Source organism: Staurois parvus, unplaced genomic scaffold (genome assembly GCF_062004578.1).
Source record: "Staurois parvus isolate SC_StPar_1 unplaced genomic scaffold, SC_StPar_1.0 ptg001779l, whole genome shotgun sequence".
NCBI lineage: Eukaryota > Metazoa > Chordata > Amphibia > Anura > Ranidae > Staurois > Staurois parvus.
In genome coordinates, this window is record NW_028319575.1 from 17,950 (window position 1) to 37,599 (window position 19,650).

At 46.3% G+C, this 19,650-nt stretch overlaps 1 protein-coding gene across 1 annotated transcript; it reads left to right on the forward strand.

Moving 5' to 3' along the window:
* The first annotated feature begins 276 nt into the window (after positions 1-276).
* HAUS5 (HAUS augmin like complex subunit 5) lies at positions 277-18,972 on the forward strand. Its single transcript, XM_089663825.1, has 20 exons — positions 277-391; positions 1,478-1,577; positions 1,663-1,725; positions 2,169-2,201; positions 3,037-3,061; positions 4,220-4,352; positions 5,471-5,618; positions 5,777-5,855; positions 6,533-6,606; positions 6,720-6,777; positions 7,858-8,051; positions 9,631-9,697; positions 10,828-10,973; positions 11,228-11,390; positions 12,173-12,253; positions 12,630-12,775; positions 13,645-13,759; positions 15,353-15,491; positions 16,258-16,390; positions 18,330-18,972. The coding sequence occupies exons 2-20, from the start codon at positions 1,480-1,482 to the stop codon at positions 18,454-18,456; spliced, it is 2,022 nt and encodes a 673-aa protein (XP_089519951.1). The 5' UTR covers positions 277-391; positions 1,478-1,479; the 3' UTR covers positions 18,457-18,972.
* Positions 18,973-19,650: the final 678 nt, after the last annotated feature.

The window sequence follows — 19,650 nt, forward strand, 5'->3', positions numbered from 1 at the left end:
CAATTAATTAATATTATCTATTAAAAAATATATTTAAAAAATGGCAAAGCATCCCATGCCATGCAGTGAAGGAAGGGTCACTATGACAACAGCAGATCATGCACCTCCAGCAATGACAGCTCTTCTTCCTTTCTTGCTTTTCTCTTGAAACTTTCTATAAAAAAAAGAGGAAAATTCAAGGTAATAGTCATACCCTCATTTGGCCACAAGATGGCGCTGAGATCATCACCGCAGCCCCTTAGAAGCCCTGCAGCGTGAGGCCTCCCGGCTGTGTGGAGGTGCTCTGCCTCCCTCTGCTGGCGGGATGCGGGAAGTGCATCGTGTGACGTTCTCCCGGCGGTGACACCTTAAATTCGCGACTGGCGGGAAGACTGAGCCGCACCGGGACGGGGTGAGAGGGGGAGGGGGCACCGGGACGCGGTTGCGGGGGGTCTTAGAAGCGGATAAGAGACAAACAACTTGTAGAACTACAACTCCCTGCGGGGGAGGGCGGCGGCTCAGGGCATGCTGGGAGTGATAGTGCCCCTCCAGAGAGCCAGGAGTGTGCAAAGCATGCTGGGACTGGTGGGGGTTACATGGCATGCCGGGACTTGTAGTGCATTTCCAGGACATTCTACTTGTAGGATATGCTGGGACTTGTAGTGGATTGCTGGGACTTGTAGTGGATTTGTAGGAGATGCTGGGACTTGTGTAATTTCAGGACATGCTGGGACTTGTAGTGGATTTGTGAGGCATGCTGGGACTTGTAGTGGATTGCTGGGACTTGTAGTGGATTTGTAGGACATGCTGGGACTTGTAGCGGATTTGTAGGACATGCTGGGACTTGTAGCGGATTTGTAGGACATGCTGGGACTTGTAGTGGATTTGTAGGACATGCTGGGACTTGTAGTGGATTTGTAGGACATGCTGGAACTTGTAGTGGATTTGTAGGAGATGCTGGGACTTGTAGTGGATTTGTAGGACATGCTGGGACTTGTAGTGGATTTGTAGGAGATGCTGGGACTTGTAGTGGATTTGTAGGACATGCTGGGACTTGTAGTGGATTTGTAGGAGATGCTGGGACTTGTAGTGGATTTGTAGGAGATGCTGGGACTTGTAGCGGATTTGTAGGACATGCTGGGACTTGTAGTGGATTTGTAGGACATGCTGGGACTTGTAGTGGATTTGTAGGACATGCTGGGACTTGTAGCGGATTTGTAGGACATGCTGGGACTTGTAGTGGATTTGTAGGACATGCTGGGACTTGTAGTGGATTTGTAGGAGATGCTGGGACTTGTAGTGGATTTGTAGTGGATTGCTGGGACTTGTAGTGTATTTTGGGGCATTTTCAGTGAATTCTCCCGGAGTGTCATCTTTGTGAATTGAATCTTCTATCCCCCCCCCCCCCCTGGTGTGGGCTTCTTTTTTTGTTTGTTATTATTATTATTGTTGTTTGTTTATTATTATTCTCATTGTTTGTACCCGTGTGTCCTCCCAGGAATGGATCGGCGCGGTCTGGCGCAGGATCTGCGGAGATGGGTGATGGAGGAGATGGGTGTCCCAACGCAGAAAGCGCCCCCGGAGGACGTCCTGCAGAGGTGAGGGCTGACCTGCCAGGTGTAGTGAAGGAAGAGGACCGGTCCGCTCCATCCTGACCCTCCTGTCTTCTTCTCCCCTTCCCAGGCTGTTCATTGGACAGTGCGCTGAGATCTGGAAGTACGTCATCTGCCACGTGCGCAGCCAGAGGTGAGGGGCGTGGCCAAAGCTGATTGGTTGGTTGAGCGCAGATACAGTGTCCCGCCGTTGGCGGAGTTCCGGCCCGCCACCTCCCAAAGAAAAAAAATTGGCAGTCAAAGTATTTGTAGCTGCTGGCTAGTAATAGTGGGGCGCTTACCTGTCCAGGGGTCCGGCGGTGTCCCCGCCCCGAGCTGATTCTACAGTCGGCTGGCAGGTACTGGCGCCGCCATCTTGACTAAGGGAAACCGGCAGTGAAGCCTCGCAGGTCTCCTGCGCTTTGTGAATGGGCTGCAGTCCTCTGGGACTGTAAAGTTTCCCAAAGGGCTGTGGGGGGGTTGGGTCGCAGTGACCTCCCCCCGTTGCGACTTTACAGTGCCACTTTGATGTAGCTTTGGATCCCATGTTAATCCTCAGTCTTCGTTTTTTATGATTTTTTTTTTTTTCTCTTGTAGGACGGTGAGGAACATCGAAGGCAACCTGCTGTGGTATCCTTACTGACCGACATTCCGCATTCTATGGGGCATATGGCGTGGTGAGGGGGGTGCTGTCAGGTTTTTATTGCTGTGTCCCCACTGTGGGGGATTCACCCTGCTTTTTGTCCTGGTGTCACTGAGACAGGAAGTCCAAAATTTTGTGACATCACCTGACTGCTGTGCAGCCAATAACCAGCAGAAAAGGGAGGTGAGGGGGGTGGGACCCCTGTCAGGTTTTTATTGCTGTGTCCCCACTGAGGAATTCACCCTGCTTTTTGTCCTGGTGTCACTGAGATAAGAAGTCCAAAATGTTGTGACGTCACCTGACTGCTGTGCAGCCAATCACCAGTAGAAAAGGGAGTGTCACATGTCCCCCACACCATACCTGGAAGTACCAGGGATTGCTCTTTGCTCCATGATGTTGGAGCCAAAGGAAGAGGAGTATTTGTGTCCTGTGGGGTCACCATTAAAACAAGCCTGAACCCTCCAGTAGATGTGGAAATTGAGGCCTTGAGAAGCATAGAAGGAGCCAAACTGTCCTGATTGGGGTTTTGGTTTGTCACCCAGACATTGCAATACAGCATCAGCGGTTCCCTTGGGTGCTGGTGATCTGGGAACCCCTGATTGTGGTAGAGGGGGAGGTGTTCCCAAACACACCCACACGTATGCACAATTCCCACCATCTCTCAGCCTGCTCTGATCCCAGAGAGAGGCGGAATGTGCACACAACGGCTCTGCGCGAGACTTTCATCTCATGTCTATGGGCACCTTATAGGTCGAAGTCAAGAAAACAAAAAAATACAGCAATTTTATCGTCCTGTATATGTCGCACCTTGACTGAACGCAGGTATCAGCAGCTGCAGCACTCAGAGGTAAGTGATCCTTCTATCAGAAATGTCCGGGGGGGGGGGAGGCTGTTCTGTTTCAAACGCTACCTCCTTAGACCCAGTCTGCCTGGACGGTAGGGTCACCTGCTGACTTATCATCCACAAGCAGCTTAACTCTTAACCCCTTTGGCGCCAAGAGTACGCAGCTTAGCAGCCCCTCTGGACTGGGCTTTTTTTCCGTGGGTACCTTTCTTTGTGCTGGGCAAGTTATCAGCACAAAGACCGGGGTGTCAGCGAGAGCCCCCGTGTCCCGTTCTAACCATCAGGACCTGGACACTCTGGGGTCACATGATTGCTGTGAAAGCCTCTGATTGGATATCACAGTGATCAGTCACTGTGAAGCCCCCCCCCCCTTTTTCCTCTTTGAATGAAGAAGAGAGATACATTGTATCATTATATACATCCTATTATACATTGTATCATTATATACATCCTATTATACATTGTATCATTATATACATCCCATTATACATTGTATCATTATATACATCCCATTATACATTGTATCATCATATACATTCCATTATACATTGTATCATTATATACATCCTATTATACATTGTATCATTGTATACATTCCATTATACATTGTATCATTCTATACATCTTATTATACATTGTATCATTATATACATTCCATTATACATTGTATCATTGTATACATTCCATTATACATTGTATCATTATATACATCCTATTATACATTGTATCATTATATACATTCCATTATACATTGTATCATTCTATACATCTTATTATACATTGTATCATTATATACATCTTATTATACATTGTATCATTATATACATTCCATTATACATTGTATCATTATATACATAGCGGGAAGGACAAAGGAAGATACCAAAATCACATTAGTAAACAAGTTGTAGTAGCCCAAAAACGGCCACTAGATGTCAGCATGCTCCAAAAATAAGGTCATACTCTTCCATACAATACCTAAAAAAAATACTTGAAATTGGGGCAGAACAGAGGAAAATGGGCCAATTTTGGGGTGCATGCCGGCAAGTTGGACACCAAAACCACAAACTGGAGCAATGTACCAACATTTACTGCCCCTTCCTATAAGAGACCGATGGAAACCCCTCACAATGTAAACGCTTCATGTTCTTCTATTCTTGGCAGGCGCAGCGCTCGGCGGAGGAGGAGGAGCAACAGCGCAGGAAGCAGCTTTGTCGGGAGATCCTAGAGCTGCGATCGGAGCTGCAGCACTTGCAGGAACAGATCCAGAGTGCTGAGGAGGAGATCCTCAGCCAAGGTGAGACGGGACGAGTTCAGCGAGAATGTGTGTGGGGGGGGGTGGTAATAAAAAAAAAAATATATATATATATATACGACAGGAGATGGTCAGAGACTGCAGACACAGTACAGGACATGGTCAGAGACTGCAGACACAGTACAGGACATGGTCAGAGACTGCAGACATGATACAGGGGATGGTCAGAGACTGCAGACATGATACAGGGGATGGTCAGAGACTGCAGACATGATACAGGAGATGGTCAGAGACTGCAGACATAGTACAGGAGATGGTCAGAGACTGCAGACATAGTACAGGAGATGGTCAGAGACTGCAGACATAGTACAGGAGATGGTCAGAGACTGCAGACACGGTACAGGAGATGGTCAGAGACTGCAGATATGATACAAGAGATGGTCAGAGACTGCAGACATGATACAGGAGATGGTCAGAGACTGCAGACATAGTACAGGAGATGGTCAGAGACTGCAGATATGATACAAGAGATGGTCAGAGACTGCAGACATGATACAGGAGATGGTCAGAGACTGCAGACATGATACAGGAGATGGTCAGAGACTGCAGACAGGGTACAGGAGATGGTCAGAGACTGCAGACATAGTACAGGAGATGGTCAGAGACTGCAGACATAGTACAGGAGATGGTCAGAGACTGCAGATATGATACAGGAGATGGTCAGAGACTGCAGACAGGGTACAGGAGATGGTCAGAGACTGCAGATATGATACAGGAGATGGTCAGAGACTGCAGACAGGGTACAGGAGATGGTCAGAGACTGCAGACAGGGTACAGGAGATGGTCAGAGACTGCAGATATGATACAGGAGATGGTCAGAGACTGCAGACAGGGTACAGGAGATGGTCAGAGACTGCAGACAGGGTACAGGAGATGGTCAGAGACTGCAGACAGGGTACAGGAGATGGTCAGAGACTGCAGACAGGGTACAGGAGATGGTCAGAGTGTCATTTCTTCAGTGTTGTCACATGAAAAGAAAAGAGAGAATCAAATATTTACAAAAATGTGAGGGGGGGGGGACTCCCTTCTGGGAGATGGTGTGTCTCTCCCCACGGTCAGTGTTGCGGTCACAGGGTAACACGTATGTTGTATCCCAACAGAACTGAACAGCGAGAAGTCGCAGGATTACCGCCGCCGCTCCCTCCTGCTCCAGGCGTTCAATAAGAAGAGAGAGGAGGACTGCAAGACGTTCCGGGAAAGCAACGCTCGGCTAGAGTACCGTTGCGAGCAGCTGCAGGATGCCAGCCGGTGTGTGGATGACCTCGGGTGTCTCGTCGTGTGTTTTTTTTGTTTGCTTTTTGTTTTTGTTTGTTTTTGTGGTCCGTGAATATCGGGTATCTGTAATAATATACTTTTTTGTGTTTTGTTTTTTTTGTTTTGTTTTTTTGTTATTCTTCTTCCTGCAGAGCATCTCAGAGGGAGATTATATTTCCTTTGTTGGAAAGCGACTCTGCCAGAGGGGCCTTACCGGAACCCGAGGTGATGGTGGGTGACCCGGTACTTCTTCTGAACTTTGTCTTCAACATTCCATGATTAAAGTGGAAATCCAGTTTCACAATTCCCCCCCCCCCCCCCCTTCCTTAGTCCCCCTTACATTTAAAAAAGAAAAAGAATTTATATATATATATATATTCTCCAATCCAAACTTCTGCATGCGAAGCAAGTGGCGCCACAACTCCAGTGCTGCACTCCACACTGAAAAGTGATCCACCTCTGTGCCAAGATGTGCCCTCGCCTTAGATTGTGGACCAATGCATAATTACAGGCCACATGCACCTTCCCCAGATCGCAGGGGCAAAATAAGAGGTTCAGGGTCTCTTCCAGTATTCGCTCACCCACACCCTCCATAGCCAGGTGTGTACCCCTTTAAGAGATCGGCTCTACTTCCCCCTGTCACTAAAAGTCAATTCTAGACCACCGTAGTGTAATCCTGACACAAACTATCGAGAGGTATTGCACTTGTGCTTGAAAAAGATCAAAACCGCCTATAAAACACACACAGATCGATTCTGGTCTACGCAATGACGTCACCCGGCTCCGCCCAACATGTTGCGTCACTCGTCGGGGTAAAGGATCCTGTGAGGACAGGAAATGACACATTTTATTTCCCGTGCTTCGGTTACAATTTGAAGAACTGTAAAATCCCCTATTTCCTTTCACAGAGGGACGTCAGGGACGTTTGCCACGTGCGTTTGCAGTTTTTCCGCCGTCTCCGCGATGATTCCGTCTCTTCTTTGTGAGTATAAACGTCCTGCCGGGAGGTTTAGCCGCCTTCTCTGTTCGGTTTGTTTTTTTTTCCATTTCCGTTGCGTCCGTTCCCCTAAGTAGGACCCTTTTTATTCTGCGCAGGACCGGAGGGGAGGAGGTTCGGTCTTTTTCGCACGAGCACTGGATGAGCATGGCAGAGGTAAGCAATTCAAAGGCACACTCCGATTGCATGGGACGATTTTTCACACTTTGAAAGGGGTGGAGGTTAGAGCCTCTGACGGGTATTTGTCAGCTGTAGGGCAATTTTTACAATTCGTTCTGCCGGGACAGGATGGGGGGGGGGGTGGAGTCTGTTCACATTTTTTTTTTTAGTTTGGTGGGGAAGGGTTGAACATTGTCATCCTGTCCGACAACCACTTGTCCTTGGGCGAGCACCCAGGAGCCAGAAAAACATTTTTAGAATCGTTTATTGAAGATAATAGTATCCAAGTAGAGCCAACGCGTTTCGGGGGAACTGCCTCACCTTTCTTCAGGGCTGTATTGATGGGAAGTGGCTAAATCAACCCCCTGGGGTCTGGGGCTGCTACCTTTCCGATGACAACAGGGAACACTGGGGTGATGGGAGAGGAGAGCACGATGTCCTGGAAAAACGTCTTCCTTAATGTTTAGAACCGTTTATTGACGATCATAGTATACAAGAGCCAACGCGTTTTGGCAGAACCGCCTCCCCTTTCTTCAGGGCTGTATTTCTTGAAAAATATTTAGGCTCTGAGAGGGTTAAATATATTCAACAGTGTGTGTTGTGGGGCAGAGGCAGCCTCTCAGAGCCCAACCATCAAGGAATACAGCCCTGAAGAAGGGGAGGCAATACCCCTGAGACGCGTTGGCTCTATTTGGATACTAATATCTTCAATAAACGGTTCTATAAATCTTCAACGCGTTTCGGGGGTATTGCCTCCCCTTCTTCAGGGCTGTATTTCTTGATGGTTGGCCTCTGAGAAGCTGCCTCTGCCCCACAACACACACTATTGAATATATTTAACCCTCTCAGAGCCTAAACATTTTTCAAGAAATACAGCCCTGAAGAAAGGGGAGGCGGTTCTGCCGAAACACGTTGGCTCTTGTACACTTTTATCGTCCGTGGTGCTCCGCTCCTCTCCCATCACCCCAGTGTTCCCTGCGGTAATGACCCTGTTTTGAGGAAATCTGAAAGGACAGCAAAGTATATCATTTCAATGCTTGGTTCTAATAACATATCCGATGTTTTCATGTCCCGTAGAAAGTCTGGATGGTTCACCCTCCCAACCACATTGTCTCCTCTCTGGAGCACTTGGCTCTGGAGGCCACGCGGGATTTGAGACAGCTACAGTCCTCCCTCACTTCCGACTCTTCCCAGACCTCTAGCAGCATCTCCGAGACCACGGGGGACGGCCATGACAGCAGAGACGCCTTAGAGACCTACAAACGGGCGAGGTGAATTCCACATTAGAATTATACCCATCTTTCTTTCTTTCTTTCCTCCCTTCTTTCTTTTTCTTTCTTTCTTCTTCCTCCCTTCTTTCTTTTTATTTCTTTCTACTTCCTCCCTTCTTTCTTTTTCTTTCTTTTTCTTTCTTTTTCTCTTTCTTTCTTTCTTTCTTTCTTTCTTTCTTTCTTTCTTTCTTTTTCCTCTTTTCTTTCTTTCTTTTTCCTTTTTTCTTTCTTTCTTTCTTTCTTTCTTTCTTTCTTTCTTTTTCCTCTTTTCCCTTTTTTCTTTCTTTCTTTCTTTCTTTCTTTCTTTTTCCTCTTTTCTTTCTTTCTTTCTTTCTTTCTTTCTTTTTCCTTTTTTCCCTTTTTCTTTCTTTCTGTCTTTCTTTTTCCTTTTTTCCCTTTTTCTTTCTTTCTGTCTTTCTTTTTCCTTTTTTCCCTTTTTCTTTCTTTCTGTCTTTCTTTTTCCTTTTTTCCCTTTTTCTTTCTTTCTGTCTTTCTTTTTCCTTTTTTCCCTTTTTCTTTCTTTCTGTCTTTCTTTTTCCTTTTTTCCCTTTTTCTTTCTTTCTTTCTTTCTTTCTTTTTCCTTTTTTCCCTTTTTCTTTCTTTCTGTCTTTCTTTTTCCTTTTTTCCCTTTTTCTTTCTTTCTGTCTTTCTTTCTTTCTTTTTCCTTTTTTCCCTTTTTCTTTCTTTCTTTCTTTCTTTCTTTCTTTTTCCTTTTTTCCCTTTTTCTTTCTTTCTTTCTTTCTTTTTCCTTTTTTCCTCTTTTTCTTTCCTTCTTTCTTCCCCTTTTTTTTTTTTTTTTTTTTTTTTTTAATATATACATCAGAAAGCACAAATAAGAATACAGAGATGTTTATATCAAAAGGTTGAGTTTGGAAGAGTTTATTCTGTATTTAATACTGAATATCACCAAAATGTAGGTGGACACCTGGATATCACATCTTTATGATCTTGTTAGACTTCCTATTCCATCCAAATCCATGGCCATGGGTGTGGCGTTGCCCCCCCCCCCCCCCAACCCCGCGCTGTGGCCATGGGTGTGGCGTAGCCCCCCAACCCAGCGCTGTGTCCATGGGTGTGGCATTGCCCCCCCCAATCCCGCTCTGTGGCCATGGGTTGGTTGAAAGACCTGCCTTATTCCAATTCATCCCAATGGTGTTCAGTAGGGTCGAGGTCAGGGCTTTGAGCAGGACACTTGGGTTCCTCCTCACCAAACTGGTCAATTCATGTCTTTATGGAGCTGGCTTTGTACACAGGGGCACAGTCATGCGGGAACAGAAAAGGGCCTTCCCCCAAACTGTCACCACATGATTGGAAGAGCCCACTTGTCTGCAGTGTCTTTGTATCCTCTTCACTGGAGATATCGGAACTCCATCATTTAGATGGGGGACCACATTCTTTTGGCAATATAGGAAGGTATGATGGTCAGGTGTCTACAAACTTTTGGCCATGTAGTGTAGCTGAGTGGGCAGCATGACACATTATAGGTAAGTTATGGGACTTGGCAGGCAGGCGATTGTCTTGTCACCAAGTTTCTTGGATAAAATTTTCAGGTCGGTAATTGGCTGTCTGTGCTTTTCAGATCTTACTATGAGGGTGACCATCGGAACGCATCGGATGCTCTCCCGTCCTTTAACAGTCTAATACAGGTACGTTACGTCCCAAGAATCTATTGGCCGTTACGTCCCAAGAATCTATTGGCCGTTACGTCCCAAGAATCTATTGGCCGTTACGTCCCAAGAATCTATTGGCCGTTACGTCACAAGAATCTATTGGCCTTTACGTCCCAAGAATCTGTTGGCCGTTACGTCCCAAGAATCTATTGGCCGTTACGTCACAAGAATATATATATATTCTTAAGGGCCAAAGTTCTCAGCAGTCGCTGGTCCTAGAGGCAGAGAGAGCTTCAGATGGCCACTAAAGGAATATTGTCTGTGTAACACATTTGATAGAAATATGAGTCACAAGAATCCTATTGGCCGTTACGTTACAAGAATCTATTGGCCGTTACGTCCCAAGAATCTATTGGCCGTTACGTCCCAAGAATCTATTGGCCGTTACGTCCCAAGAATCTATTGGCCGTTACGTCCCAAGAATCTATTGGCCGTTACGTCCCAAGAATCTATTGGCCGTTACGTCCCAAGAATCTATTGGCCGTTACGTCCCAAGAATCTATTGGCCGTTACGTCCCAAGAATCTATTGGCCGTTACGTCCCAAGAATCTATTGGCCGTTACGTCCCAAGAATCTATTGGCCGTTACGTCCCAAGAATCTATTGGCCGTTACGTCCCAAGAATCTATGGGCCGTTACGTCCCAAGAATCTATGGGCCGTTACGTCCCAAGAATCTATTGGCCGTTACGTCCCAAGAATCTGTTGGCCGTTACGTCCCAAGAATCTATATATTTTTTTTAATAAATATATATATATATATATATATATATATATATATATATATATATATATATATATATATATATATATATATTCTTAAGGGCCAAAGCCCAACGTTCTCAGCAGTCGCTGGTCCTAGAGGCAGAGAGAACTGCAGATGGCCACTAAAGGAACATTGTCTGTGTAACGCATTTGATAGAAATATGGAACAGCAAAAAAAATATAAAATGTAGACCTTTTCTGTAGTTTAACATACGTGTTCCTGTATAAGAGCAGCAAGTGGGGGAGGGGGTATGCAAAGATTTCAGGAAAGGGTCAAATCCTAAAAGGCAGACTTTATTTGCTCCTCATCGGCTGTCATAGGATTTCTGCTTTGTCTCCTCCAGGAGGGCTGGGCCGAGTCGGTCAAGGTGACCACACAACTGCACTCTGTGCAGCACCAGATGCAGGAAGTATCCGAGCTCCTGGCAGGGAAGATACAGGAAGTGCACAAATCCCTGGCAGATGACAGCGAGGTGTCTCAGCTCAGCAGGTGGGGCCCCAAGAGCACCACTTAAGCAGGACTAACTTCAACCTTTTATGTTTTTTTTGGTAGTAGGTGCAGTTGATGGCTGCAGTACTTTGTATTGACCATTAGGTGGTGCTAAAGCTGTGTGGTCTACAGTAAGGATTGTATTTTCTAATGCGCCATCTGCAGGCTGTGGTTGGGTATTGCACCCTATAGCTAAACATTTTAACCCAAAGCTCTCTTTGTTCCCCTCCCCCCTCTGTATGGTTGGATGTCAGGGCCGCCTTTGACGCCGAGCTGCGTTCCGTGCTCCTTCGAGGATGTCAGGATGCGTTGCTGCAGGAATGCCGAGCGTTACAAGAAAAAACCATGGAGCGGAAGCAGGAGGTGAAACTTCTCCAACAGCAACAGCAGAACGTTCAGGACTCCTGCCTGCTGCTGGTCAGTGTCTGCACTGCGGTCACGCCCCGCCTTCTCTCTGCGTTCACGCCCCGCCTTCTCTCTGCGTTCACGCCCCGCCTTCTCTCTGCGTTCACGCCCCGCCTTCTCGCTCTGCGTTCACGCTCCGCCTTCTCGCTCTGCGTTCACGCTCCGCCTTCTCGCTCTGCGTTCACGCTCCGCCTTCTCGCTCTGCGTTCACGCTCCGCCTTCTCGCTCTGCGTTCACGCTCCGCCTTCTCGCTCTGCGTTCACGCTCCGCCTTCTCGCTCTGCGTTCACGCTCCGCCTTCTCGCTCTGCGTTCACGCTCCGCCTTCTCTCTGCGTTCACGCTCCGCCTTCTCTCTGCGTTCACGCTCCGCCTTCTCTCTGCGTTCACGCCCCGCCTTCTCTCTGCGTTCACGCCCCGCCTTCTCTCTGCGTTCACGCTCCGCCTTCTCGCTCTGCGTTCACGCTCCGCCTTCTCGCTCTGCGTTCACGCTCCGCCTTCTCGCTCTGCGTTCACGCTCCGCCTTCTCGCTCTGCGTTCACGCTCCGCCTTCTCGCTCTGCGTTCACGCCCCGCCTTCTCTCTCTGCGGTCATGCCCCGCCTTCTCGCTCTGCGGTCACGCCCCGCCTTCTCGCTTTCTGGTCACGCTCCGCCTTCTCGCTCGCTCTGCGGTCACGCTCCGCCTTCTCGCTCGCTCTGCGGTCACGCTCCGCCTTCTCGCTGGCTCTGCGGTCACGCTCCGCCTTCTCGCTCGCTCTATCTTCTGAGATCTCTGACTTTGTTACTTTCTATTACAGGACAAAAAACAAAAACATATCCAAATCTTAATAAAAGGAAACGCCATGGCGAAGTCGCAAATACGGCGCAGCTGCGCAGAGGTGAGGTCTTATCGGACACCATCAGACACCACAACCCCTCGCCTAGCGGGCACTGTCACCCCCTCCCTGCCCAGGGCAATTTTCAGCTTTCCGCGCTGTCGCACTTTGAATGACAATTGCACGGTCATGCAACACTGTACCCATATGACATTTTTTTTCACTCAAATAGAGATTTCTTTTGGTGGTAGTTAATCACTAATGAGTGTTTTTATGTTTTGCGCTATAAACAAAAAAAGAGCAAAACATTTGAAAAAAAAATTATACCCAGCCAATGGGAGTGGAGCTTCTTGGGGGGTCATCAGCACCAGATTGGCAGGCTTGCATTCTTCATAGCTGACCCAACCTCCCCCCCGGCCCCTCTCTGTCTCCACAATAGGTGCAGAAGTTCATCGCAGAGAAGCTGCTACTGCGGCCGCAGGAAGTCTCCCAAGAGTCTCAGCGCCTAAAGGATTCCATCGCGAAGGACGTTAAATACTTCTCGGCCATCTCCCTCCCGGCACTTCAGAAACTCTGTGCGGACGGGTGAGCGGTTCTCTGGTCAGACATGGAATTTTGGGGTTTGTCCCCTCATGGGAGGCCCAGCTTAAAAACCCTTCCATATACCCAGTGAAGATGAAACCAATCCTCCTACATAAGTTGCACCTGTTTATCTGCGGTCTTCTTTTCTCAACAGCCATTCGTACTGCAGAATGTATACAGCTTGTTTGAGCTTTCACAAAGCAGGGGGCAAGGAGCTGAAATTACACTCTTCAGAGCTCTGAGAGCTGATTGGAGGGAAGTGACACCCCCCCCTCTCCCTTTCACGATGAGGCTGTAAGTCCCAGGCTGTGTGCTGGAGGTCCCTCCCCTGTCACCTTTTTGTCTCTTGGTGTCAGGAAAACTTGTCAGAAGTGACTCATGCTGATAGCAGAGGGAGGAGGCAGAGCTGACCCTTAGTTCTCTGGACTGAGACAAGTACACACTATAAAGGGATATGCTCTGTTCGTATTTCATGTCTGAGGATTACAGACACTTTAAAGGATAAGTTCAGCTTTAGAACATGTTACACCCTAAAATACATGAGTAATGTGTTCCAGCATATTACCGCCCCCCACCCCCTTCCCCAATGACCGTGTAATATTAAACCCTTCTTAACTGGTATGGTGGGTTTAGACGGATTAGCATACCCTCTTGCCCAGCGAATCCAGCGATGTCCTGCTGTGATCTGCCGAGAGCCGCCACACCTTTAGGTCCCAGGCCGCCATCTTCTTTGTGATGTCATCTGGAGGCCGGCTGTCTTTTCCGAGTCCTAGCAGCTAGCTCCCCGATGAAATGCGGTGGGCAGCAGGCCAGGGGGGCTTTCTAGCATTGTCCATGTTCTGATCGTTGTCCTCTCTTTTTCTCTCCTACAGTGTAAATGAAGTCCCGCCTATGGACCTCTCCATCAATCGTCTGTCCAGCCCCCACTGTCCGTACTATAATGTCTACAAAAAGATCTACACTAGTATCGGCCTGCCTTTATATAAGGTAAGTCATTGAAGGGGTCCGGGTTCCTAAGTGGTAGCACAGTAGTCACTTTATCCGTTTTTAATGTCTTCCCATTGGCCCTTGAAGAGATCGTCCCGCCGGAGGGTTCCCATTGACCCTTGAAGAGATCGTACCACCGGGGGGTGACCCTTGAAGAGATCGTACCACCGGAGGGTTCCCCTTAAAGAGATCGTCCCGGCGGTGGTTTCCCATTGACCTTTGAAGAGATCGTACCGCCGGAGGGTTCCCATTGACCCCTGAAGAGGTTGTCCCGCCGGAGGGTTCCCATTGACCCTTGAAGAGATTGTACCACCGGGGGGTGACCCTTGAAGAGATTGTACCACCGTGGGGGGGTGACCCTTGAAGAGATCATACCACTGGAGGGTGACCCTTGAAGAGATCGTACCACCGGGGGGTGACCCTTGAAGAAATCGTACCACTGGAGGGTGACCCTTAATCGATCGTACCACCGGAGGGTTCCCCTTGAAGAGATCGTACCGCCGGAGGGTTCCCATTGACCCTTGAAGAGGTCGTACCGCCGGAGGGTTCCCATTGACCCTTGAAGAGGTCGTCCCGCCAAAGGGTTCCCATTGACCCTTGAAGAGGTCGTACCGCCGGAGGGTTCCCATTGACCCTTGAAGAGGTCGTACCGCCGGAGGGTTCCCATTGACCCTTGAAGAGGTCGTCCCGCCAAAGGGTTCCCATTGACCCTTGAAGAGGTCGTACCGCCGGAGGGTTCCCATTGACCCTTGAAGAGGTCGTACCGCCGGAGGGTTCCCATTGACCCTTGAAGAGGTCGTCCCGCCGAAGGGTTCCCATTGACCCTTGAAGAGGTCGTCCCGCCGAAGGGTTCCCATTGACCCTTGAAGAGGTCGTCCCGCCGAAGGGTTCCCATTGACCCTTGAAGAGGTCGTCCCGCCGGAGGGTTCCCATTGACCTCTGAAGAGGTTGTCCCGCCGGAGGGTTCCCATTGACCCTTGAAGAGATCGTCCCGCTGGAGGAGTTTCCTTGGTAGCCCGAGCCTGTGATTGTCCATCACCCCAGTCATGTGATCAATAACCCGTCCTACCAGCTTTCAATGGCTGCTGTGTGACCGGAAGCAATCAGTGTAATAACAATGGAAATTGTAGCACCCCCCCCCCCCCCTGCGGTGCAGATACAACTTTATTCCAGTAAAAGGGTGATATTCAAATAAGTATCAATGTGTTTTGGGGGTCCCAAGAGCGCCCCCTTTTATCAGGGGGTAGAAAGAACATTTCCATATTAGTCCGATATCAATATAATATCCCCTCCTTGGGGGGCCCACCTCTGTGCCGTCACCTTTTGTGTACGGCGTCCAATAGCCATGAGTGTTTTATTGAGATCGATTTGCAGAGGGAATTTCCAAAGGTCAGAGATGATTCGACTAAAATGTAAAACGGAAGCGCTTGTATCCCTGAAATGTAATGACGTGGCTGCTGCGCGATTCGTGGCCCCTGAGAGACGATCCTATTCTGACCCTGAGCAAATGATTCCGGACACTTAGCATTGCCGCTGGCAAAAGGGCGGCCATTTTTGTTCTTTCACCAGTCTGATCTCCCCTTTAAATCCCAGGCTCCGGAGACCATCCTCGGTCACGTGGCAGATATGAAGAAGAAGCTGCTTTTCCTGCGTTCTCAGATAAACGGGCGCAATCAAGCCGTGAGCAAAATACAGAAGCGGCTGCGGGAGAGCCAGAGCCCGGACACCGACGGTAAGCGGAGTGCCCTTTTATTAACGATTATTTCACCGGCTGCAGATCTACAGGGAAATAATATCTAAATTATTTATTTTTAATTTATTTTTCTTATTTTTATATATATATATAAAAATATTTTTTTTTTAATAAATATATATTAAAAATATATCTTTTTTAATATGTAAAAATTTATTTATTTATATATATATATATATATATATATATATATATATATATATATATATATATTATTTTTTTTATTTATTTATTTTTTTTTTATTTATTTAAAAAAAATTATATATAAATATATAATTTTTTATAATAAATCCATATTAAAAATAAATATATTTTTTATAATATTAAAAAAAAAAAAATAGAGATAGATAGAATATATATATTATATATATATATATATATATATATATATATATATATATATATATATATATATATATATATATATATATATATATTTTTTTTTAATGTTAAAAAAATGTTTATTTTTAATATAGATTTATTAAAATATATATATATATATATATTTAATTTTTTTTTTTTTCTTTTTTTTCCTGTTAGTAAAAACTAAACTTGGGCTCTAATCCACTTGGTAGTTGTAGTAATGCATCCTGTTTGTTGCATTGCTGCTTTAATAAATACGACTTGGGGGGGGCCCCTTTTTTAATATTTTCATCTTTTCTTGTTCTATGGTTAATTGTTCTCACCAACCCCCCTGCCCCCCCCCCCCCCTTTCCTCCCCCCACCCCTTTCCTCCCCCCACCAGCCCTGTTGAAGCTGCTCTCGGCCCACTATGCCCAGCAAACGGACGAGTTGGTTCCAAAGCTGCAGCGATTGATCGATCAATGTGAGAAGAGCCAGGAGTACGGGGCGGAGGCCCAGGCCACCATCACTGACTGGTACGTCCGAACACAGTGCGGGTTACCCGTACAAGAGACGAGGGTGAGGGACAAATCCTATTGGTCAGATACAACCCAGAGAACAGTTCAGCGGTTGGGAGAAATTTGAATATTGGGAGTGAATGTGCCTTGATGTGAAGTCGAATCTTAATGTAGCTAAGTGCATTTAAAGTCCAAACCATATTCCTTTGTTTCTCGGGGTTCTTTTTTTTGGGGGGTTGTTTTTTTTTTGTTTTTTTTTTGGAGGGGGGTTTCTTGTTCCTTTTTTTTTGTTTTTTGTTTTTTTGTTTTGTTTGGGGGTTTTTGTTTTTTTTGTTCCTTTTTTTTTTGGTTTTTTGTTTTGTTTTTTTGGGGGGGGTTGTTTTGGGGTTTTTTTGTTTTTTCCTTTTTTGTGGTTTTTTTTTTTTTCTCTTTTTATTGGGTTTTTTCATTTTTTGTTTTGTTTTTTTGGGGGTGGGGGTTGTTGTTTTTTTTTTTTTTTTTTTGTTTCTCCTTTTTTGGGGTCTTTTTTTTCTTTTTTTGGGGGCTTTTGGTTTCTTTTATTGGGCTTTTTGAGGTTTTTTTTTGTTTTTTTGTGTTTTTTTTTTTTGTGGGGGGAGGGGGGGGGGTTATTGGTCACAATAAATTTTGCTGAAGCTAAATATCCGCTCAGTTAAGAAATGGCAAAAATCCCGCAGTACTGTGTAGTCCATGTCCGCGGTGTGAAACTATGTGCAACATTGGACAATTGAATATTTCATGGGTGGGGTACGGGAAGGATCCAATTGCAACTGAAAAGGCATCAGGGACAGTTGCCTCAAAAACGGGACTTGAGTAACCTAATGCACATCTAAAAGTAAACAGGAGAGGGCGACAGCTAAGGGCAGGCGGTTTAATAAAAACATTAATATAAATATTAATATATTATATAATTAATATATTATATAATTAATATATTATATACATTAATATATAATACGCACTCGCTGCTTGAAAGGACCTTTCATCGAACTTTCCGCGGTCCGCTGTGGAGTTGCTAACCCCTGATCCATTGTGGACATGTAAAAGTTGACAAGAGAGGGCGCCACCTTTCTAAGTGCAGACGGTTTATTTAAAACCTTAAAATAAAAGAGAAAATTTCCGCTCGCTGCGTGAAAGGACAAAGCCGGTATATCATGAAATCCAGAGTGGGATCTTTCATGGAGTGGCCTTGGTGGGCAGAGATCAGCGGGGAGGTGGCTGGCGAGCTGCGCAGGGAAGCTGCGGGTGTGTATCCGGGCCTGAATGCTCCCGGGATTAGCTGCAGCTGCTACAGAGCAGCCGCCTCCCCGCGCAGCTCTGCCTTTGCCAGCCGCCTCCCCGCGCGGCTCTGCCAGCCGCCTTCCCCGCGCGCCTCTGCCTTTGCCAGCCGCCTTCCCCGCGCGCCTCTGCCTTTGCCAGCCGCCTTCCCCGCGCGCCTCTGCCTTTGCCAGCCGCCTTCCCCGCGCGCCTCTGCCTTTGCCAGCCGCCTTCCCCGCGCGGCTCTGCGTTTACCAGCCGTCTCCCTGCCTGTCTCTGCACACCAAGACTTCTCCATAGAAGGCCCCACATTGGATTTGATGATTTACTGACTTTGTCCTTCCGTGCTGTGAGTGCAAATTTTTGTCTTTTTTTTTTTTAAGTTTTTTAAAAAACTATCTGCACTTAAATGGTGGCGCCCTCCCCTATTTTGCCTTTACATGTCCACAATGGATCAGGGGGTTAGCAACAGGGAATGTTCTATAAGTTGAGGGTACATGTGATCATGCGTCTTTAAAAGAAAAAAAAATTAGAGGTGGGAGATTAATCTGCGACTGCTCAAGGGACCCCCAGCCAACCAATGGAGGAACCCTGGTTGATGTGGTTGCTGCAGTGTGCCGGTCCACAGATTTCTCAGTGGTGTTTTTTTGTTTTTTTTTTTTTTTTTTTACACTCTCCACAGGTGGGAACAGCCGGCCCAGACATGCCTGCCCTGGGAGCAGAGAGGAGGTCTGTCCCTGCAACAGTGGCGCGATCGCTGGACCGTAGCCGTGGCGGCATTGCAGAGGTCATCAGGTGGCAGGAGATGATCCAGTTTAAAAAAAAAAACAAAACATTTTCCCCCTTTTTTTTTTTTTTTATTTATTTTTTTTATTTTTTTATTTTTTTTTTTTATGGGGGAGTTAATATAGAATCTTGTCTATTGCAGAAAACTGTAGACTAACACAACACCTACAGTAGCACAGAAGACTTTACTTACACCAGCCGCTTGATGGCGCTGTAGCCGAACTCGCCAGATTTACATCGATATTGGCCCAGGCGTTGCATGGGCTGGGATTCTCTATTTTTATTGGCCGCCTATAGTTTTGGTGGGCAGGTTGTTCATTCAAAATAATTTAAAAAAAAAAAATCTATAGGAAACAAAAATGGGACACAAAATGATTAAAAATGACATACTGCATAAGGCTCCGTTCACACTTGTGCGACCCCCAAAGTCGTGCGAAGGTTTTTTTTTTTTTCTATTGCGACTTTACATTGCCACTTTGATATGACTTTGGCTTTGACTGTTGCACAATTGTTGCATTGATAAAAAAAAAAAAAAAATCGCTCCTTAATGTTATCAATGCAACAATTGTGCAACAGTCAAAGCCAAAGTCATATCAAAGTGGCAATGTAAAGTCGCAATAGAAAAAAAAAAAAAAAAAAAATTGCACCTATTTAATGTTGTTTTTTTTTGTTTGTTTTTTTTTTTTTTGTTTTTTCTTTTGTTTTTTCCCAGTTTATGGCACTCGAGTCGCGCCAAAGTAGTGCGGGAACTTGTAAAGCAGAACTACTCTGTATCTGAACTCCGCAAACCAAATGCACGATTTAATTCACTTTTAATATTCAGAGCACACTAACCCCCCCCCCATCCATCCGTGTCTCCGTGCATTTTTTTGCTGAGAAATCATTTTGAAAAACGCCCCCTGGCATTTCTGGCAGTGGCCATCTTAAGTAAGGGCAGATGATTCATTGTATCATTGGAATCCATCTGCCCTTAGCTCAGGCATTGGGAGAGCTGAGAACTCTTCGTCCCCCTCCTAAAGACTCATGGGATGTATGACATTTGCCTAGGAATGGAAACAAAGAAGCAAGTAAAGAAATGTAAAAAAAAAAAAACAGGAAGGTATCATATTTACTAGGGTTCAAGATGGTCAATATTGAAAGCGTGAAGTTCCACGTTTAACATGAACGTTCGTCTTTGGGAACACATACAGAGCGACGTCATGTGTCCAGCGTCGCAT

Excerpts from the sequence above, each read along its gene's own strand:
- HAUS5 (XM_089663825.1), top strand. The coding sequence starts at position 1,480 with ATGGATCGGCGCGGTCTGGCGCAGGATCTGCGGAGATGGGTGATGGAG. Across the intron at positions 6,778-7,857 it reads ACTGGATGAGCATGGCAGAG|AAAGTCTGGATGGTTCACCC; the intron begins GTAAGCAATTCA and ends CATGTCCCGTAG. Across the intron at positions 12,254-12,629 it reads TACGGCGCAGCTGCGCAGAG|GTGCAGAAGTTCATCGCAGA; the intron begins GTGAGGTCTTAT and ends TCTCCACAATAG.